This window comes from Musca vetustissima, unplaced genomic scaffold (assembly GCF_032173495.1).
Source record: "Musca vetustissima isolate MV318-11 ecotype Yass unplaced genomic scaffold, APGP_CSIRO_Mvet_v1 utg1662, whole genome shotgun sequence".
Taxonomy (NCBI): Eukaryota; Metazoa; Arthropoda; class Insecta; order Diptera; family Muscidae; genus Musca; species Musca vetustissima.
The window spans coordinates 85,496-109,465 of NW_026877291.1; the positions used below are offsets into that span (position 1 = coordinate 85,496).

Below are 23,970 nucleotides of genomic sequence, written 5' to 3' on the forward strand. Positions count from 1 at the left end.
GAATTTTAATTCTAACCCAGATCTCAACCAGACTAGTTTGCTCCAAAACCAATTGAATCTGATTCAAAGTAAATTTTAAATTTTACATACCAGTTTAATATGAGTCATCAAACTAATTAAATTGTTTCAAATTAAATTAGGGTATCTCGGTGCCGAATCGTACCAAGCTTAGAAATTAGGTTGAATTTATTTTCGAGGTGCTAATTACAAACATTATTTTTTTGAAAATTTGGGGTTTTTTGGAAATAATCAAAATTTGTGTTTAATGCAAATTTGTCACAACAACAAAAATCTATCGGTCTCATAACATCCTCTTTATATTCTTTTTCCAGAAATCCATTCCCTTAGCGATGTCAGTTTAACAGGAAGGAGATCCTACCTGGCAGTAAGATGGCCATACCTATACGACAACAGCGATAAAATGGGTGCAAAACGTTCACAAATCATCAGCTATCGTAACTTTACAAAGAAATTAATGCCACCAAAACCCATTGCGTCATCGAATCAACATTTCGTCATGAAACTACTGAATGAAGTTGAAAAGCAGAGGAATTTCTCCCCTGTACCTCTGATGGGTTCCAAATCCTTTGAAGAACATCATCGTGTGCAATTCTTCTTTATTGAATTCCAATTGCGACCGCTGTCGGAACGAGGTCTTCTTCTATATTTTGGTAGCCTCAATAAAAATATGGATAAGAAAATCGGATTTGTTTCGCTCTCTCTGCAAGGTGGTGTGGTGGAATTCCGTATCTCTGGTCCAAGTAATCATGTTACTGTGGTACGAAGTGTTCGTATGTTGGCTATTGGTGAATGGCATAAAATTAAAATGGCACAACGTGGCCGATGGCTGACCCTGTGGGTTGAGGGTAGTGCCTCATCGGCATTGGCTCCGAGTGCAGAGGTTTTGGTAGAACCTGATGCCCTGCTATATGTTGGAGGTTTGAAAGATTTGTCGAAATTGCCGCATAATGCCATATCCGGTTTCCCTGTACCATTCCGTGGCTGTGTTCGAGGTTTGGTCGTGAGCGGTACAAGAATTGTCCTGAATGAAACGAATATTATTGGTAAGAGGAAGCCTCTCTATTTTGTTATCATGTTTTCAATTTAAAATTATTTCTATTTTTAGAATCCCGTAACATCCGCGATTGTGATGGCACTGCCTGTGGTGGTGATTCCTGTGAGGCTGGTGGCCATTGCTGGCTCGACGAGAAGTTACAACCTCACTGCATTTGCCCCGAATATGCAAAGGGTGATCGTTGTGAATACTCGGAAACTTGTAAGCTGATACCTTGTAAAAATAATGGCCGCTGCCTGCGAAGTGGTAGATGTTCATGCCCGAACGGCTGGGGTGGATTCTATTGTGAAATTGGTAAGTTTTCGAAAAATTTGTTTTGAAGGAAATTTCGAGAGAAACTTCAGTTACAAGGAGTCCTCTTCTATGTATAGATGATCTGCGGACCTCTTCGATGTGTAGAAAGGAGAGGTTGGGACCTCTTCTAGGTATAGAAGGGTTGGGGTCAAGGTATAAAAGAGCCGGGAACCTCTTCTATGCAGAGAAGAGTATGGGGTATCTTCTACGTAGAGGAGCGTTTTAGACCTCTTCTATATATATAAGGTGTTGGAACCGCTTCTATATAGATATGAGGTTGGCACCGCTTTTTTGTACAGAGGAGTTTGAGGACCTCTTTTATGTACAGAGGAGTTTGGAGACCTATTCTTTGTATAGACGATTTTGGAGTCTTCTATGTAAAGAAGAGTTTAGGAGAGTTTGAGAACCTCTTTGATGTAACAAATATTTTGGGACTTTTTTATGTATAGATGGGTTTTGGGGTTCTCTTCTATACTTAGGCCACTTTGGGGACGTGTCGGAGAGTTTGGGGACCTCCTCTATGGATGGAGAATTTGGGGATCATGTATAGAAGAGTTTGGGTACCTATTATATATAGAAGTGTTTGGGGACCTTTTCTATATTTAGACGAGTTTGGGAACCTCCTCCATGTATTTAAGACTTTGGGGACCTTTTCTATGCATAGAGGAATTTGGGGACCTCTTCTATGTATAAAGGAGTTTGGGGTCCTCTGATATGTATAGAGGAGTTTGGGGACCTCTTTCATGTATTTCATATGTGGGCCTCTTTCATTTTATGTATCGAAGAGCTTGGGAACCTCTATGTATAGAGGAGTTTGGGGACCTTTTCTATGTATAGAGGAGTTTGGGGACCTCTTCCATGTATTAAAGAGTTTGGTGACCTTTTCTAGGTATAGAAGTGTTTGGGGAACTCTTCTATGCATAGAAGAGTTTGGGGACCTCTTCTATGTATAAAGGAGTTTGGGGACCTCTGCTATGTATAGAGAAGTTTGGGGAACTCTTTCAAGTATTGATGAGTTTGAAGACTTTTTTAGGTATAGAGGAGTTTGAGGACCTCTATCATGTATAGAAAAGTTTGGGGACCTCGTCTATTTATAGAGAAATTTGAGGACATCTTCCCTGTATTTGAGGGTTTGGGGACCTCTTCTATGTATAGAGGAGTTTGGTGACCTCTTCCCTGTATATAAGAGTTTGGAGACCTCTTCGATGTAACGAAGAGTTTGGGGACTTCTTCTATGTATAAAGGATGAACTCTGGAATGTATTTATATGAGAGGTATGCCTGATACATACACATGTTCGTCTATTATTTTTTCTGTTTATATCCATTTTCCCTTCTTATTTTATTTATTTCTCTTTCATTTTCTTTTTGCGTCCAGCTCTCAGCAAACCAACAACACCCAGCTTCCGTGGCAATAGTTATTTGATCTTACCACCACCACGTATACCCATGAAAGATAAACGAAAGGGACCCTCCATGTTTGTCCGACCACGTGAAGCAATACAAATTTCATTGAATTTCTCCACCATAGAACCCGATGGTTTGCTGCTATGGAGTGAACATGATCGTCAGAAATTCTTAGGGCTCGGTTTAGAAAATGGTCATTTAAAAATAGCCAGTAATCTACTCGGTTCCGATAATGATACCGTATCAACACCATCGAGTGGCTTCATAACTGATGGTAGCTGGCACATGGCACGAATTGTTGTCGATCGATCACATCTTGAATTACAATTGGATGGCGAAGTGATATTTACAGAGAAATTGGCGCCACAGGAATTAATGCAATTGTCGTCGGTAAGCAGCACAACATCACCGCATAGAACGAGATCGAGAAATTCATTGCTGGCGCGAAGGGGCAAAGAGCCGACGATAACCTATGAAGATTTATTCTATTTGGGTAAGTGGGACATATTTAAGAATTCTTGTTATAAGTTTTTGGGGATTTGGGAAACGATGATGGCTCTGATAGGTCCTAAATATTCTCACCTGAGCCGATGATTCCATTACTTCGATAAAAAAAATGTCCATTTTAAATATCGCTCCAAAAAAAAAAAAACTAAATTGATATTAATGATCTGAAGACACCACATGGAAAAATAACATTTTTTCCCACCCCATAAAACCTGTATTTATTTTCCCAAAAACAAAACTAAAATCTTCCCATAATTTACACAACACCAAGAAAATTACTTAGTTCGCTGATTGCCACACATAATAAAGCTGCACGTGATATGCTGAATGGCTGGCAGACTGGCATGTCTAACCCACTCCCCAAAATACAAACCCAATTCATTCCATTCATTCATTATTAAGAAGAAGGCGAACGTCGATGGGAATGGTGGAGATGAAAAACAAAAAAAAAAACTTGCAACTTTAAATCGAGCATACCTTGCAAATGGTAATCGAAACCTGCCGAAATGCCAAAGTGTAAAACGCCAAAGGGTAGACAACAACTACCATTAGCAGCCAATAAAAGTACACGAAGCATCAACAAAAAATATCTTACAACTATTTGTGGGTGGAGGGGAGCTCCACTCATGTTATAGATGATGTTATAGAATAAAGTCACTAATTATAGCAGATGTTGGTATAACCTTCACTAGGAGGAACCAAAAAATAACAAATTCTGGTGGTACTGTTAAATTGAGACATGGTTAAAATGTCATTTCAGGGCCGACTTATTGAACAGAATTGAAAAAATCTGTGGCAAATGTCTGTCAAATTATAGTAAGTTCGGATGGGAAATTCGGCAAGGGCCTTCAGAAATAAATGGGTGGTATAATACCTATGATGCTGTTCAATTTAAAATATCCTCATATCGTTTCTGTATCATTTTTGCATTACGAATTATTATTTTATTCCAAATAAGCCTCAGTTTCAGCAATCGCCTTTTGATTCGAAGTAAATTCGGTATTTTGAGAATTATTGCACGTTTTTCAGTCCATCATATAATGGAATTTCCTAAATACCGATAGTAAATTTTTCCCAAAAAAAGTACAAACCAGTGAGCGGAGCAGAATAGTCGGTCAAGGCTGACCGATATGACACCCTACACAACTACCACTTAGCACTTAGTATCTGTGAATCTATATTAGTGACATTTGCAATATCGTTATATTACACAAAAAAGTTTTGGTTCATTGATTCAAAACAGTCAGGCTTTTTCTGTGGTCAGGCTCCTTTCTCTGTGTAAAATTTCTTGATGATCGGGTCATAATTGTGGCTATTGGCCTATAAATGTGGCCTGCCTATATCGTGTTTACAAATTATTTCGCAGTGTTACAATCTCCTGGGGCAATGCAAAGCTATACTCGTAATACCCTTACAACATATAAAGAGTCTGTCGCTGTTGCCGACATGTGGTTTGACAAGGCGGAGTATTTCTTTAATTTCTAATTAAATTTTTTATGTTATCATAATTGTGACAGTTTTTGAGGAAGGTACCGCACATGGTGGACCGATATAACTGATCGTTTCAATCAACCTTCATATATTATATATATATATATATATATATATTAATGTCTTCCATGTTTAGACCGCACATGATTTACCATTTGTTTTATGTAAGGTGTATGATGATTTTATCAAAGACCAGAAAGTGTGGACAGATGAGTCTCATCTTCGGACTTGGTCTAGGCTTATTAAACATATTACAATGTGCACAATTTGGATAAAAGTTTGATATTGCGTTCACTACATATTTCGATGAAACACATTTTTATCGTAACATAGTGTATATAGCCCATAAGGCTGGTGGTATAAAAAATGAATTGGAAATTCTATTACCAAAAGTTATCAATAGGGACTCAAAATTCAAAATATAACGGTACATCTCATTATTCAGCATTTTGCGAACCATATATGGTAATTTATTACATATTTTTTACACTGTCCTTCTGAGAGTGTGGCGAATAAATGAACGTTTAGGTGTTGGTATCAAAAGCGTGAAGAATAGAGTTTAGTCATTGCTGAACAAAGTAGTTCAATGAAACTATTCCGCAGAAGAAAAGTTCATCTAGTTTCAGTATTTTCTTTTATACATTCGATAACCTAATTCCTTTTGATTCAATCGTTCATCTGAATCTTCTCGTTCATTGACCCAATTAACTGACATGTGCCAATGAATATTTGAATTGTTGGAAATATGGAACTAGTTCCGTTGGCTGGGTGAACCGAAAAACAAATTGAACCGCTTCAGGAAAGAGATTGCTTTCCTAACTCTAGTAAAGAATATAAATATATACCTACGAATTTCAGTGATGTACATAAGGTATCTTGGAACTCCATACTAAATGAACACAAACCCTTCACCATTTAGGTTATATACAAGAGATAGTAGTGAACAAGAGAAAGATTCAAAAGAAATATCTAGGAATCGGAAGTATATGGGACAAAGGAACTATATTAAGGAACTAGTTCCTTTAAAAAAGCAACGAGAAACATCGAACTATATGGCGAGGATATTTATAGCAATTTTCAGGTAGTCCATTTAGCGTACGTACATGAATTCTATACGCAATGTATCCAACCATGGGAAATATTACTAGATAAAATTTGACAGATATATACATAACCTTATTATTGCATCATGATAACACCTAGTTCATTCGCTATTTTCAATAAATCGTTCTTTTGAACTAGTCAGTTGTTGAACTGTACAACGTCACAACTTTGAAGAAGCATGGACCCCAACCACCGCACAAAATTCAAGTAAGCATTGTTTCTAGTCAACGATAGATGACATCCTCCATCACCTAGAACATTCTACAGCAGACCAATCATCTACTAAGTTAAGAATATATTAAAGGTATTTTATCCAGTCGATAGTGTGTCAAACTACAAAACGATGGATTCCGGGTTTGAATCCCAGAGAAGGGGATAAATCGTTCAAAGTAGATTTCGAATTTTTGTAAAAATCTGACATAGATCTCACTCTATATGAGATACATCCGAAACACCCCTGACATGAAATGGCAGGAGATAGCGCCACCCAGAAGAAAATTACAAAACTGATAATCCAGGGTCCCAGCCACTACAAAAAGTGTATGATGACGTTGTTTCTAGACTACGATAGATGGCAGCTCCATCACTTAGGGATAGGATGCTTAGGGATACATAGTAGAGCGAAAAAGTCGAAGTTTAGACTATTCGATTTTTGGCCCTGACTAATAGTTGACTTTTAGATTTTTTTTTGCCTTCGACTAAAGATTCGATTTTTCGATCTTTCACAATCGATTTTCGATTTTTACTGACTAATGCATAATCAATTTCTAGTTGATTTTTTTATATGTCAATAGATAATATAAAGTTCTGGAATGTGCACAATTTTGACAATTTGGGCTTCATGATAATAAACCAAGTATTTATGAAGAAAGGCGGAAGTCGTTCTTGAAAAGTTAATTTTGCGATTTCTTCAAAGATCAAAAGTCGACTTCGACTTTTAGACTTTTCAATACAAAGCCGATTAATAGATTAGTCGAAAATCGGTTTATTTATCCCTAGACATGCTACAGCAGACCAAATATTTACTTAGCTGGAATGATTAACGAAACTAACACAAAGACTAAACCGACTAAGATGGTGATGCTTTGTGGAAGCCCTTTGCTGCCAAGAGGAGTAGCAGGAGAAAACAATCAACTGAGTGTCCATTTTTATACCCTTCACCACACTGTGGTACAGGGTATTATGTCTTTGTGCATATGTTTGTAACAAGCAAAAAAAAACGAGATAGACCCATGGTTCCTTTTGATAATTTGCATAGAATCACTTTCTGAGTCGATTTACGCATGTCCGTCCGTCCGTCTGTCCATGTTAAATTGTAAACAAAGTACAGGTCGCATTTATGATCCGAATTGGATGAAATTTGTTTGGCCCAAGGACGAACCCTATTGAAATTGGGAAAAATCGGTTCAGATTTAGATATAGCTCCCATATATATTTTCGTCCGATTTAAGGTAAGTGGGGTACCAAAGTCCCTACATATCTTTCGATTTGCACGAAATTTGGTATAGCCTACTGATGTGTTGTAAATTTCGTGAAAATCGGTTCAGATTTATATACAGCACCTACATATAGTTTCGCCCGATTTTAGGTAGATGGTCTACCAAAGTCCCTATACATCTTTCGATTTGCACGAAATTTTTTATAGCCTATTGAATTAGGTCTAGAATGATGTGTGCAAAGTTTCGTGGAAATCGGTTTAGATTTACAAATAGCTCCCATATATATAGTTTCACCCGATTTTAGATTAATGGTGCACCAAAATCTCTGAAAATCATTTGATTTGCTCGAATTTTGGCATAGCGTATTGAATTAAGTCTAGAATGACATGTACTAAGTTTCGTGAAAATCGGTTCAGATTTAGATATAGCTTATATATAGAATAGCGTGTGCCAAGTTTGCTTTAAATCGATTTACACAAATCTGTCCCACGGTGCGCAAACGACATTAAACTTGCCCAAATAAAATGAAATTTAGCATAGGTTCCAGAAAGACATAAAAATCACATATTGAAGTTTGTTCAATTTCATGTCAAAATTCCTTCAAAAAGGCGACGTCTTTTCGGATACATATGTAGAATATACCCAAAGTGGTGAAGGGTATTATGATACCCGTCGGCCCAGTCCGACTTTACTACTTTCCTTACTGGTTATAACATAAACTGTGGACCGTTTACAAATACAACATAGATCGGATCAGGTTTATATATTCTAATGTTCGGAATTGTGAATTAAATCTCCCATCAAAGGCATGCGTTTTTCAAGATGCACTGGATACCTCTAAGTTAAAGTGTTATCTATGAAATAGAATGCAATCTGAGACATGTCTTTCCCAAGATACGTTTGAAAATCCACTTTAAAGTGGCATCTATCAAATATGTTGAAATTTTTAGAACCATTAAAGACCTTAACATTATGTGCTATCAAAAGTTATAGACTTACCTGCAATTATTCTTGAACGAAATACACACTTCGTGATAATAAATGAAGTCAATGACGATGAAACGATAAAGCCAATGATATTCGGTAATCCACTAATAAAAATTTGTGTTTATAGCCAGCAGCTTTATGTTCGCCTGACAAAGATGATGCTGGTGCTTCTTCTTCTTCTTTTTGACCTGTTGCAAAAACAAAAAGATGATGCTGGTGCTTTAGAAAGTTGTCAACAAAGGTTCTTCTTCTTGCTATTCGAACGACTACCGTTTGTTTAGATGCGATACGATACATAAAAGCCAACGAAGTGTATAACAAAGGGAACTGGTGCTAATGATAGGTAAAATTGGATTTTTTGTTTTTATTTTTTGTTTCGGGGTTTTTTTTCGTATCGCCGATGACAGACAGTAACATTTAATGACCAACAAATTATCGGAGTGTGTGACACGACGACCTAACTCAGAGAGCGGGAGAGGTGGAGAGTAGCAGGCCGGTAGAATGGAAATTGCCAATAAAAATGATTCCGGTTGTTTGGAAATTACTTTTCTTGTTGTTGTTTCTCACTTGATATCGGTATGCGGGTTTTTCTTTCTTACGATTTTTTATCTTCGATAGATGGATGGATGGTTGGTTAGGTTAATTGAACGCTTTGATGATATTTAAGATGGATTTTCTTGGTTTTTCCTTTGGATGGTTTTCACTTTTTTCTTTAAATTTTCTTTTGAATTTACATTATTTCAATACAATTTTTTCTTTGTTTTTTTTAAATGTCGCCGACACACAAATTTCTGGAAAATTAACATTCACTGAAGTTTTTTTTTGTAATTAAAAAAAACCGGGCGTTAATTTTTTTATCGTTTTTGTTTGTCGAGATTTGTTTGTTGTTGACTGTTTCTCATTTGAACGCTTCGAATGACTGACGACTGCCTGATGTTGTTGACCAACTTCAACTTGTGCGAACTCTGAAGCCAATCTAGCCAGCCAGTCATCCAGCCAAGCCACACAGCCAGCAGTAAGCCAAGCAAATCAATGACAGCAACAATAACAATAATAAAAACACATTGTGTCTAAGCCGAGGCACAGTGGGTTGTTTGGAAACAAAGTTTTTGGGAAAATTGAGAATTTTTGAATTGGGGATTAATTTTTAATTAAGTTCACAATATTTGTCAAAGTCCCTATTGTGTCTAAGCCGATAATAAGAAGAGGTAAAGAAGATGTCGATATGAAGTAGGGGTTTCAATTACAATAATCGAATATTCAAATTGAAACCTCTTCTTTACACATCCGCCATAAATTTCTAATTCATTCGGAATATTCCTCAAAGACCCCATAATGTATTCTGGGTTCAAAAAACTTGTGACTACGAAAGTCGCTGCTCTCGTTTTCGTCCGCCACCATGATATTTCATATTTTTAATTGTTGTTGTAAATTTGATAATAATAAACAAGAGATGAATTCAAATTGTGTGTGCAAGTATTTCGTAGTTAGCCGTAAGGTAATAGGTGCCAGTAATAGGTGGGAGCGACATAATGAGTGTCCAAAATCACAAATAGTGGTACTTTCCCTATAAAAAGGGGAAAGTACCACCGCGATCAAATTCGAGGATTCCAGTCGGTACGGGTGAAAAACAGGAGAGTCACAGCGGTGCGTCATATTTTCCCAGGAACTTAGCGGTGTTCGTAACCCTTGGTACCCCTCACGTCTTGTCTTGAGGTGTCCGCAACCCTTGGGTCCCACGTGATCTAAATCAGTAGGAACCCCCTTGATGTGTCCGCAACCCTCGGGTCCCCGCGCGTCTTGGATTACCAGAAATCTTCTTAAGTTGTCCATAGCCCTTGGACCTCTGTCATCTCGGCCATATCTTTGGTGTCGCTCTAAATTCAATCACGCCTTATACCACTGGACAGCCCATTATCAAAACGCTGACAGGGGTACTTACCCAGGTCTTCCCTAGGACCGGCTCATTCGGGGTTCGGATCCAGATCTTCCCAAAGGACTCGATGGGACTAAGAACGATCTACCGGTGTACTTAGCCAGGTGACCGCCGTAAGCAGCACGAAGTTCGTTACTCCGCTGGTTACAATATAATAAAAACTGTGTTCATCACCAAACCCAAATAACTGAATAAAACTAAACATTTGCCTTAAAGCCAATCGATCTGTATGGCAGACCCTGGTCCCCGTGAGCTATCCCAGCAAATCGGAGGGAACTTGTGTCGTTACAAACTTCCTATGTTGATTTGATATTTTGGATTCTCAATGAGAGTCTCGCCTTCCTTCTCCTAGCTCTGGAAGGTTTCCTACTTCTTAACACACAGTGTATAGTTTTAATTTCCCACCAGTATGTGATCTTAGGAATCGGAGGTAATATTGTCGTCGGCCTCTTCCTTCCATTGATATGTGTTTCTATTCTCCAATCCTCGCCTGCCCAATTTTGAAGAAGACGGTGTTAGACTCGCCCATCATTTTACAGACAATAGTTTTTTCCTTCTTCCCACCAGGCCGGTTTAATTTAATTTCGCGGGATATAATTCTTACTACTGCCTTCCTGAAGACTTCAATATTCGTTGATGAACTGTATATTTAGATAGTTCCCCTGAAAGATGCATTTTGCAGAGTGCTAATCAGGATTTTTATCTTGATAGTGGATGTTTATGGATCTCTGTATTCTGTATTCATATTGTTGGATAAACTGAAATGAACAAATAATTTTCATTTTCTTTTTAAAATAAAACCCATTGTGCATCGTAACACAGTAACAACAACAAAACCGCCAAAATCACAAACCAACCGAGACCAACCAACTACATGTACCGATAGACCGACCGACCAAGTGTGTAAAATGCCGCTCTCAACGATGAACGATCTGCCAAACCGAATAATAAACAATAACCAGAACACCGCACTACTCAACAAGTTGTTTATTACTAAATATTTTACTCTCTCTCTCGTTCTTTCCTCTCACACGGATTGTGTTTCTTTGAACTCTGATGATTCTTTATAGCGTGTTTGGTGGTTTTATCGTTCAATTCCTAGAAATGTTAATAAACTAGTAAAAGCAAAATGTGGATCTCAGAATTTGATTGTGGGGATTATTTTAGTTGCTTTTATTAAAAGGCAGTCTTCATTCAGAAGGAAATTGTGAATGAAAACACGAAAATAAATTTCTTATGGGAAACTCAAAATCGATTTCTTTTAGAAGAAAATATACCTGTTTAACCCTTTAAACCTAATTAAGTTATGCACAATATTTGACATCGCTGCATCCTTGCATTCAGGAAATATAGTACATTCTTTCGGAAGAATTTATGTTCAATATCAAGAAAACCAAATGCAAAATCGACCGAAAAATCATTTTAAATTATTCTCTATATTCATTTTTACAAGAATCGAAAATATATTTGATGGCAGAATTTGTACAATTTGAATAAGAAGCGATTTAAATAATTTGGACTGTATACACAAATTAGTACTGTACACAAATTTATCCTCTTGTCTATATTGAAAAGCTCATAACTTTGCCAAAACTTTGAATTTGTTTGATTTTTCTTTTGATATGTGTTGTCCATAATCAGGTCTTGACAAATGAAATCAAAATGATATATATCTACTAGCTGTATATTAACTATAAGCTTTAAAACATTTTGTTGCCTGTGGGCAACATTGGGCCACAAAGGGTTAAAGAAGAAGTATGTAGGAGAACAGCGAATGATACTTATTTGAGACGGATAAGGTATATAACAGAAACTGAAAATGGACTACAAAAATTTTAGGTCTTTATATTACAGGTTAGGATTGATATTAGTGCTTGCGCATAGGGATAAGTAAATCGACTTTCGACTAAACGATTAATCGACTTTTGGTATTGAAAAGTCTAAAAGTCGACTTTTGATCTTTGAGAAAATCGCAAAGTCGACTTTTCAACTTCTACTTTCGATTTTCTTCATAAATACTTGGTTTATTATAACAAAGCCGAAATTGCCCAAAGATTAACATTCCAGAATTTTACCATCTGTTAACAACAATTCTTATAAAAATTAAATTTTTAGTCGATTTTGCTTTAGTCGGAAAAAGTCGAAAATCGACTTTGAACAGGTTGGACAAAATCGAAACATCGAAAAGTCAACTTTTTAGTCAATGGCAAAAATCGAAAAGTCTAATAATCGACTTTTTGGTCAGAGGCAAAAATCGAAAAGTCGACTTTGTCTTTCACTCATATATTCAAATTCTGATAGATTTGTTCTTCAGAACTGTTTCGGGTTTCCGAAACAGCATATATGCATAAAGTAGTTCGAATTCTAATCATAAAATTATACTCATAGAAAGTTTAATAAGTAAAGGGCCAAGCAGAATGCTCGCGTTGAGCCATCCGTCGCGTTATATGTTATCGAAAATACAACAACCACAAGGAAACGATATGCGTTTGTGTTATCGTTTCCTTGTGGTTGTTGTATTTTCGATAACATATAACGCGAGGGATGGCTCAACGCGAGCATTCTGCTTAGCCCTTAAAAAGAGCCACCCCATAAAAATGTTGATACGGATTAAGGAAACCCCCCACCTCGATTTTAATTTTTCAAGATTTTCAATAGGCTGGTAAATCAATACCAATGCTTGCTAAGGTTTGTAACTTTACACATATATAATTGAAGATTTAAAATAGAAGAAAAATAATTTACAAAAAATTTGTTTATTGTTTTGTTGTTGTTTTTTGTAAAGTCCTTATTTTTGATGGCGGGCATGATAACTCATCACTGGAACATCGGAATCCGAAAATTCCAACGGTGTTAGAAAGAGTACATGTCTGGCTCTCGTATGAACTAGGATTATTGACTTCGCTCTAAAATTAACAAAATGGTGGACCTTTGAAAAAATATTTTTGGAAAATCGCCGATTTTTTTTTTTTCAAAAAACCCACCTTAAAAAATAACGAAGATCTTCACCGATTGGCTTTATCCTAGTTTAGTCCAATTTAACATCAAATAATTGCTATACCACCCTCGAATATTGTTTCCTCCGTGGGAATCTATTCTATTCTTCAATCAGTGGTGCCAATTTGGTGGTTTCTAAACCCTTTACTAAAAGGTGAAATGAATGTTAAACGGCATTTACATTAGAACTTTTTGTAGGGTTAACCTACTTTATAAGGATTTATTTGGCAAATAGGCAATGGAATTGACAATTAAAACCCACTGGGTTAACGAAATCCGGTTAAATGTAAACGTACTATTATATTTGTCATTCCGTATGCAATAAAAGTATTCCAGTGACAGCTCATTATATTGTTTACAAGCGTACAAAAGCATTTTGGTGAGGACTTTCCAAAAATATATATATATATATATTCGTGATGGTATTCAAGCGTGATAGTGGGATATATTTATATTTGGTTGGAAACCCACAAGTGGCTTCGTTAGCGCCCTCCAGCATTTAAATGTGAATAAATCGTTTGCGTCTCGTACCATCGCTCGTTACCGTGATACTGGTAGCATAACCCGACGTCAAGGAAGTGGACGGAAGAAAACAGCAACATCAGCAGAAATGGTTTGAAAAATGGCTCGTGAAATGAACATATCGCAATATTCCATTCGGCAAATATTGAAAGAAAATAGACTTAAAAGAGCTAAACAGTTGCTTCGCTTTGGTATTCTCCGATGTGAAAACATTCGTTGTCCAGCAGTTTGTACACAAACAAAATTATCGTGTTTATTGCCAAAGAGGTCAGCTGAAAATGTGCACCTTCGGTTGGCCACCAGAACACAAGCGCCGGCCATGGTGGGCAGCCATAACAATCGATGGTCGCTCTCCGCTCATATTAATCGATCGTGACATCAAAATACACGCCAAATATTATCGTGAAAATATTCTGGAGGGAGTATTAAAGCCTTGGGCACGCAAACATTTTGGCCACAGACCTTCGAAATTCCAACAGGACTCAGCACGCGCCACCCAAGAATGAAGTTCCTTGCTTCATTTCCGGCGCACACTGGCCACCAAAATCTCCGGAATCCGTTGGTATTTTGTAGCAAGCACAAAAAATGCCAAAGTGTCGATCACCTCTAAGCGCTTCGCCGGGAATGGGCCAAAATTTCATTTGAAGGTTATAATTCGTGCCAAAGGTGACCTATTCAAACAAATCAAAATTTATTCTAAAATTTAAAGCTATTTCCAACATTTTTAGCTTTCATTCCAATAAACTTTATAAAAATGTTCAAATTATGGCGTTTGACTTTGTTGCAGTTTTTTTATCTCACCCTGTATAATACGGGCCTAGTTTTTAGCATTTTTTTTTTTTTTTTTTTGTACATTTTTCTACTCATTTTTCTGAAATTATTGATCTGTTCCAGAACCTGCAACAATCTTCTATTAATAGAAATTTTTTATCAAATATTGGCAAATATTTCGCATTAAAGATTATGAATGTCTGCCCATGATCACCATTTACTCCATTAATACTTGTGTTAGCTCCGTTGTCATTTTAATAACGAAGTAGGTGGTTAGCATACCGTAGCCTATTCTAGGTGATGGAGCCGCCATCTAACCCTGCCTAGAAACAACGACTTCTAGAGTTTTGTGCAGTGGTTGGCGTCCTTGCTTATTTAGTCTTACTATTTTTTCAGGGTGACGCTGTCATTCCTATTTTTGTGGAACCTTATGTTTTGATGCTGAGGTTGGTTAAATCTATTCTGATTTTTACATTATTCCTCGGCTCGAGTAAAAATATTCAAAATATTTGCATATTTTAGGTATTTAAGGACTTTCATCGCGACTATTTCCTTTAGGATTCAATCAAAAATACCGCATAATGTAAAACCTACAAAAACAGCCGAATCCCAATTAATAAACTCACTACATTGGCAACACTGTTTATAACTCCAGCTCAAAGAATTACGAGAGAATAAAACGCAGTGTTTTATTTGAGCACAAAAGGTAAACAAACCTTTTTGATCTCACTCTCTCTCTCTCTCCCTATCTTCTACCTAACCATCAACAAGAAATGGATCTCCCAAGCAGGGCTGCCATATTTGCCGATTTATCGGCATTTTGACGATTTTTCACTCTAAAAATGGAAAATGCCGATTTTCCGATTTTTGCCTCAGAATTGCCGATATTTCAACAATCGACACAAATTGTCTAACTTTTTAATTTAATACGGCGTTACCATACAAACATATAAAATTGGCAGCTTTAAATCATTATAACTATCGGCGACTCGCCGCAGCCGTTTTCAATGGCTTAGATATCTGCATTTTTTGTCAGCATTGTACTCTGTCTAGTTTACATTTTACATCGAATAAGGCAAATCTTTAGACTCCGAGTTTAGGGAGTTAAACTTTCTGAATTTTGAAGAAATTTTTGAAAATGCAGAATATAATTTAAAAATTTTTCGGAAAAAAATTTCCGAAATTAATCGTGGGGCTCCAATTTAGCTTTTCCAGTTTTGTCTAAATTTGTACAAAGAATTATGGTTCTTCCACATTCCACAGCAAATGTGGAACGAATTTTTAGTCAGGTAAACCTTAACAAAACTAAAATTAGAAGCTCACTTGAGAATGATTCATTGGAAGGGATTCTTTATTCTTAATATTACCTCAAACTAAATAATTCAAATTGTTTTAATATCAAAATTGATAATGAAATACTAAAAATTTGTAATAAAAATATGTACTAGTTTCTAATTTTTTATGACCTTAATACCACACTGTGTTATACGTAAATCTGAAAGATCTCACTAGTGTACATAATAATTACTATATTTTAGAAAAATCTACATTTTTTGTAGAAAAATTAATCTTTTATGTTATTTTTTTATACAGAATTGAATTTGTTATCTTTTTTAATGTAATAAACAATATTGATTTGTTATAAACCAAAAAAATATGAATTTATTTATAAATTATATGCTGCCGATTTTTTGCCGATTTTTAAAAATACAAATGCCGATTATGCCGATTTTTTTCTGAAAAATTGACGATTTTTCATGAAATTTAACTGGCAGCACTGCTCCCAAGCCAAATAACAACACGACAAACCATGAAATATCCAATAAGAATGGTAGAACAAATCAGAACAGAACGAAAATAAACGCGACTTGAAGTTGCATGACTAAAAAGGTTTATGACTGGGGAAGATGGTTGATTTTGTGTTTAACATTAGCAATGGCTGCTACTTATGGCCCCGTTAAGGTTCTGTACAAACACATATACATTTATTTACTAGCAGTACGTTATGTTGGCTAAGATTAAATTACCTGAGAAAAGAAAGAAACACTTCGTCTATATCTCATTCAATTGCAGACATCCAACGACAAACAGCTGCTTTGTTTAGTCTCTGTTTTGTTTTTGTTGTTTTTTTAATATGGAAAAGTTCATCACACGAGAAAAATCTGACACTCGAAGCAATGATCTGTCTGTCTGTATGTACCTGTCTTTTGTGGCATTAGTTGGTTCACTGCAATTGTAATTGATTTTCATTGCCCCTTCTTCATCTTCTTCTTCATTGGACATTAATACTTTTCTTGCTAATTAGCTTTTGATTATAACTTTTAGTTTTTCCACGTTATTTTTTTCGTTTCTTTTTTAACACTTCTTTCACATAACACTTTGCTTGAATATTATTATTTTAGTGGTCGTTTTTTTTTCATTCACTTAATTTCGTTTTGTTTGTAATCTCTCACTTAATAAGACCGTCACGTTTCAATTGTTTTGATTGACCATAGTTTTGAGAGTAACCAGAAGAAAAAGGTCTTAAAGAAAACAGCTGTTTTGAAACCACTTAAACATTTTTTAATTTGACAGTTTATCTTAACGGGGATATGTATTGTGTTTTGTACAAACACGTTCTCTTTTGTTGGGTCTGACTCTCTCTCCCACTCTTAAACCTGTTTTGTGGCTTAGGTCAGTGTTGGGCAAAATTAAATTGAGAGCAAGTGTGTGCGAGCGTAACTGAGAATTCACCACTAAAAACGACTGACGTAAAGAGAAAGAAAGAGAAAATGTGTTTACCCATCGACCCTCAGTTACGGTAGCGTATATGGCCGAGCATGCCTGGCTTAGGTTAATTACTTCACCATTACAAACAGCTGGCTTAACAACAGTAACAGTGTTGTCAATTGACAGAAAAGAGTTATTAATGGAATGAATGATGTCAATTGGAAGAAAATGAACGATGTACTTGTTTCGTAGTAAAACTATGTTTACATATACCTGTTTAAATGCATATCACATTGAAATAAATGTGGATAATAGTACGTTTACATTTAACCGGATTTTGTTAACCTAGTGGGTTACAATTGTCAATTCCATTGCATATATGTCAAATAAATCCTCATGAAGTAGGTTAACCCGGTAAAAAGTTCTAATGTATATGCCGTTTTACACATTTCATTAATTTAATAAGCCAGAATAATAGCACATTTACATTGCACTGGATTTCGTTAACCCAGTGGGTTTAAATTGTCATTTTCATTACATATATAATAAAAATAAATCCTTATAAAGTAGGTAGAGTGTGAGTTTGGTCTGGCGGGAGGTGGCTTTGTTTCTAAACTGCTTACTTAGACCATAGTAGCATCTGTTGGCCATCACAATCCTTCTCCGAATTTCAAAATTGATGTCATTCGTTTTATTTATGGCGGTGCCAAGGTATATAAAATCTTTAACTACCTCGAAGCTGTAGTTTTCAAGTTCCACAGTTGGTCCGAGTCTACTGAACGTCTTGCGCGTTGATACCATCAGCTTGGTCTTCTCGTCGTTTACTGCCAGACCCACTTTTGCAGACTCCATCTCAATTTGTTCAAAGGTGGCTGTTATCGCTCTCAATGTTCGACCCATTATATCGATGTCATCGGCGTAGCGAGTAACATTCGTTGTGTATATGTTAAAAATCTTCAGCTTACTGATATTTATGTCATTTCAAGGCATGTCAATCGGTTAGGGTGTATTTGAATAAAAAATTGTATATGTAAATGTACTCTTACACTTGTTATACTATTTCTCTATTGATTCTCAACTCCCATCTCTGTGTGTGACATATGTGTGTGTTGCCAACTTAATCGAATAAATAAATGTGGAATAAAATTTAGAGACTCTGAAAATTGTGATAACAAAATAAAAATTAATAATGGATGGGATTTATTTTATTATAAATTATACCTTAATATTGACGTTATCATTTTAAAACCTCTATTTGATTCTCTTCTTTTTTTAAACAGGTGGTTTTCCGAACATGGAATCGGTGAGTAAACGTACCCAAGGCCGTTATGATCAACCCTTCAAAGGTTGCCTCCAGGATATACAATTTGGAGCTGAGCCAAATGCATTGATAAAAGATTTCTCAACATATCAAGGTGAAAATATTGGCTCGTGTGATCTCCATGGCGACGAACCCATAGTTGTGTAGAAACTTTATACAAAAACAAAAAACAAGATAAAAACAAATAATATATTATATATAGAAAATGAAAACGAAGTATAAGAAGAATTTTATGAGCAAAAATATTGAAAAATAAAAGAAAACAAAACAGAGAAAAAATACTTAGATGGTTTTCATAACATGCTAAATGAACTACAAAAAAAAACAAGAACTACAGAATGAATAAAAAAAATAATTAAAACTAAGACGACATATACATACTTATAATAAAATTAAACAAATATAGAAAAAAGGGGAAAAGAAAAACTAATTTTGTAAATTTTATAGATGAAATAAAATGATACTAAGCCAAGACGAATATAACAACAAAGGCTAAATTTAAAATAAAAGTGCATGGAAGGCTTTTGGATTAAATTTAGTTTTAAAAAATAAGAAAAATGGAGTATTCCAATTTGAATACCATTTTTTGGAACAATTGAAAGAAATTATAAAATAACAAAAAAAAATATTTAATAAAATTCAAACTAAAGTGCTGAAATATAAATGGAAAATAAATATTGAAAATAAAAACAAATTAATAAACAACAACGTTTAAGAGAAACATTTTACAATTTAGAGAAAAGAAGATTTTTTCATAAAGGAAAACAAAACAAACAAAAAAATAAATAAATACATTTTTAGAAAAAAAAATAAAAATCAATAATAAGAATAAGAATAAAAAACCAACAACTAAGTGATAGTAAACTGAAAAGAAAAATAAAACAAAATAAACATTTATTAATTATTTGGGTTATGAAAATTATTTGAAAATAAAAAAATAATTAATATTATTCTTCTCAAATTAATTTGTGTTCAACAAAATAATTTCAAATAATTTATTAACAATTATAATTTCTTTTGTTATTTGTTATCAATTAAAAAAAAAACAATTTTGTTAATTATATGTTTTTGTTATTGTAATAATTTAATTAGTTATTATAAATTTAATCAATAATAATTACCCTTAATGGGTTTTTTTATTTTATAAAACGAATGATCTCCCACATAATTTGTCTCTCTCTCCGTCTCTAACCTCAATCTGTTTTCTGTCAACTGCCTTTTCTAGTCTGCCATTAATTAATATTAAACGAATATATTGTTTTTGTATTAATTTTAAGTAAACTTTAGATAAAAGAAACATTAAATTAAAAAAATTAATAAAATTATATATATATAGATTATTGTTTATTTTTAAAACACTAAAAAATGGGAGAAATATTTTTTTTAATTTAAAACATATATGTTATTTATTTTTTAATTTACAAGAAAAAAACGTCAAAATAGTTTTTTTAGGTAATGTTCACACGATTATTATCTGACAGTTTGTTATGCTACTTTTACATGGAACGTATTTTTTAAACATTGTCATTTATTGAACATTAATAAGAAGGACATGACAATTTAAATGTCAACCTGAAATTGTAAATCTACCTTAAAATGATTTAATTTAAATTAATGTTTGTACTAACTTATGATCTGCGGTCGAAACAGGCTCAGTGCCACGATTGAATCGAAACGATTTTATATGAGGGAATATCATGATCCAATAATAAGATGATGTATCAAAAACAAAAGCATCTGTTTCTTAGTTGAGCATCTGTCAAATTTAATTAATAGTAATATTACTTATGGTTGGCAACATTGAACGTTGAATTCAAGCTATGCACTTTGACATTTAATCGGGTAGTCAGCTGCGCTAAATGGAGTACCTAGGTAGGATTTATTACTATCTATTGACTTTCTCCCTGGGAGAGAGGTTTTCTCGGAGGCTAGGTTAGGAGATTCCTATTACAAACGGGAAATTGGTCCAACATTCTACTACCTCATTCGTATCTCACCATAAAGAAACATATCAGATCCAATGAACTTCACTCATCGGGAATAGCTTGGTGAATAATTATCACTCGTCTGTCATTGGGTAACCCTTGTTGATAGCAGTGTCGCCCAGTTCCGGTTCCGATCAGATGTCTTCGACGACGTAACCGATTGCGAAGGTCTCTCATCTGCAGACCCTCTTTTTACAGTCACTGGCTGCGTTGACTGCTTTGAGCACTTCTTGGTTCGCGTCGATATCAGGTCTGTCAACCGTCGGTCATCGAGAACCTTTGACTAAGTAGGTGTGTCATTATGCTTGGCTTCGATCTTTGGTACCCTTGTTTGGAGACTGACGCTTTGACTTTCGCCTTCTCCTTTGCGGTAAGTTACTGCCCATCCGCAGACCCGCATCATTTCCACAGTAACTGGTTGCGTGGACGAAACTTTCGCGTTCGTCACTTTTGGTGGTTGTTTGGATTTGTCAATCAGCTGATGAGCATCACTGATGCACTCACGGTGTTCTGCTCTGTAAATCAGTGTTGATCAGCCCTTTACGTTTTCGTGACAACAAACCACACGTATTCTCTCTCAATTTAGATTTTCCGTTTGTTTAGCATAGGCGGGAGAGTAACAATCAAATACCTATGCAAGTCTTATGAGCATCACTGCTGTAAATGATTGCCGCTGGTCGGTTTCCCGATGACCGATGGTTCGGATCTTAGGATATTTGGTACCGTTGCTTCAGGACAGTGTGTTTGGCTTTTGCCTTCTACTCACCACTCGTAACTAAGATCTTCGTCTATATAACTGAAACATACGAAGCAGTTTCCTGTGCTACAAGCAACTGCGTAGATCTTTCACGGCAGGTTGCTAAACCGTCACTGGTTATGTTGAAGCCCCAAAAGTCGATGCTGCTTTCGCGAATACTCTTTGCTTGGACTTCTCCATTTTGGGATTTGACCGCCGATGTACCCGTAATGATCAGCTCTGCCAATGATTGTCACTACTCAGTTTCCTGATGGCCGACTGTTGAGTAGCAGTGTCACCCTGTTTCGGTTCCGATATTGGGTACCATTTCTTCGAAACATTTGGGTTTGACTTTCGCCTACTCTTTACCACTTAAGTTGGGATCTTCGTCGGTGTAACTTAGCATACAACGTTGGGTTGGTTGGGTTTGTAGTGGCTCCGAGGAAGGTCACAGTGCCATTGACACAGTTGGTTGTTGTCTGTAGGTATTTTTACGGGCTCCCCTTCTAGCCGGCTTGGGTACTCCCTTACCTTCGCAATTGTATATGGTGTCAAGGATCTCGGTTCATTCAGGGATCCCCTTTTTTGGAGATTCTTGAAGTAATTTTCCCAGTCGAGTTTTCACCTTCATTGTAAGGTTTACTTCAAACACTTTTGCGTGCGACGACGGATTTCTTTCAATCCAAAAGACACTCGCAGTGCTAGGGAACTTCCGAATAAACTGGAAATTCCTTTTGATTTATAGGAATCTTATTGGTTATCGTGCTCCTTTCCAATCTCGATGAACCGGCTGCAGAATTTAATTGCTCTCCGCTAAATATTTGTTGTCAGAATCTTCCTTGCAATTGTGCCTTACATTTTGCTGATCCTCCTTGTGTTATATAGTTAGCTCTAATGCCCTTGTGTTGACCGCATTGGTATCCATTCGCCATCCTGGTCCGACAAGGGCAGATCACCTTAGAAGGGGATCGGGATACTCAATTGGCTAAGACGAAAAAAAAGGATTAGATTGAGGAGAAGTTCAGTATGTTTCCCCAGGCTCGCGTTAATGTCAGTGGTCAATGGGAGGATGGACGTTTTAGCAGTGCTTGTAAAGTTCTAGACTGATGGTGCCACAACAACATCAGTCAAAAAGATGTTATTATTAATTGGTTTGTTTGTTTTAAACGGGAATTTTTTGTTAGCAGCATTCCTGAGGATATTTGGCAAGTGAGATTTGAGATCGATCATGACATAGCCTCTTGCCATGGCAAGGACTTTGAATCTAAGTCTGAAAACGTGTTAAGGTGTCCAGGTTCCGTTCTAACACAGCCCTGAATGCTGATGGGCACGAGGTCACATATAGTCACTGCTTTAAGAATGTCACTTTAAATAGGAAGTAACATAGAGATTGGGATCCAGTCTCGCCTCGTCGGTCTTTTAATTATAGGCTCCGTTCTAATACAACCGGTAACCTAACTGCAAACTCTGAAATACTGATGAACACGAGGTCGCCTAACACTCCTGTGTTATGGAAGCCAAGGTAGGTAGGAAGCTAAGACTTAGAGATTGGGCGCCACGTCGCTCTTGTGATTATAGAATTTCCTTCGAGACTCTCCCCCGATCTGGATGCTAATGTAAATTGTTGCCAAGAGATAAACGAAATTTCGGAAATGTTTGGTGCCATGCACTTCTAGTGAAAATAAACCAAACACCGAAAAAAACAAATCGAAAGTCGATCAAGAGGCGTTGAATGCACGAGTTAATTTTTTTTTAAACAAAACGTCGATTAGTCAAAATTCGGCTTTCGTTATTCTATTTTAATATCCGATATTTGCTCTTGAAAGTATTTGACGGACGATCTCTCAGTTATGGTATACTTTTGGTCTATCCTCGTACTGCAGAATCTCAAAATGTTTACTATTTTTCCGATATCATAAAGAAAAACTTGCTATCGTAGTAGAAAATTGTACATTCTTGTAGGTTCTGGAACTGACCATTTATAGGTTATCTCTTACTTTTTTGAGGCTATAACTTATTCAAATTCTACGATATTGTTATTCTTTTAAATTTAAATCTTTAATATAAATGTTTATTGACTTTATTAATTTACAAAAATGTTCTCCCATTTTAGTTTTAGCATGCTCATATCTACTTACACATATACATACATAAATGTATGTATATGAATAATAATAATTATTAATTTTACTTCAAATTTTATTTCATAATTCTAAGCCATTTAGTTGCCTTGTAGTTTGTAGTCGTTACAACAAATATTGAATATATAAATAACAATAAAAAAATAAAAAAACTTATATAAAATAAATTAATTTCAAAATTTTGAATAAAAAATATAACTACCCTACTTTGCAGAACTATTCTTTTGTGCAAAATATGGAAAAAACGGAAACTAAACTTTTAGTAGTCACATATTATAATATATTATTAAACCAAAAAAATAACAACTATCTTATACAAAATAAATAAATATTATATAAATTAATTGTCTTACATGGAATTTGAACGAAATGAAAGAAAAAATAGAAATATCCAAACATTTATATAGCGCTTACCTATATACGATAATTCAAATCCTTATTAGGACATGGATTAGAAAGTCCTGGGCCTAAAAGAGAAACCAATTCTGTTATTCAATACTTAAATAAAAAAAAAAACTTTAAAACTTTTCCCGAATTTTTGAGTTTCAG

At 35.5% G+C, this 23,970-nt stretch overlaps 1 protein-coding gene across 1 annotated transcript in view; it reads left to right on the plus strand.

Moving 5' to 3' along the window:
* The window catches only part of LOC133321868 (protein eyes shut), a gene marked incomplete at its 5' end in the record, with an annotated part of 87,378 nt that extends 68,652 nt beyond the window's left edge, over window positions 1-18,726 (plus strand). The window contains 4 exons of the mRNA XM_061530941.1: window positions 333-1,064; window positions 1,127-1,369; window positions 2,747-3,268; window positions 18,519-18,726. Coding sequence (XP_061386925.1) covers window positions 333-1,064; window positions 1,127-1,369; window positions 2,747-3,268; window positions 18,519-18,706 — 1,685 coding nt within the window. The remainder of the gene's footprint in view (window positions 1-332; window positions 1,065-1,126; window positions 1,370-2,746; window positions 3,269-18,518) is intronic.
* Window positions 18,727-23,970: the final 5,244 nt, after the last annotated feature.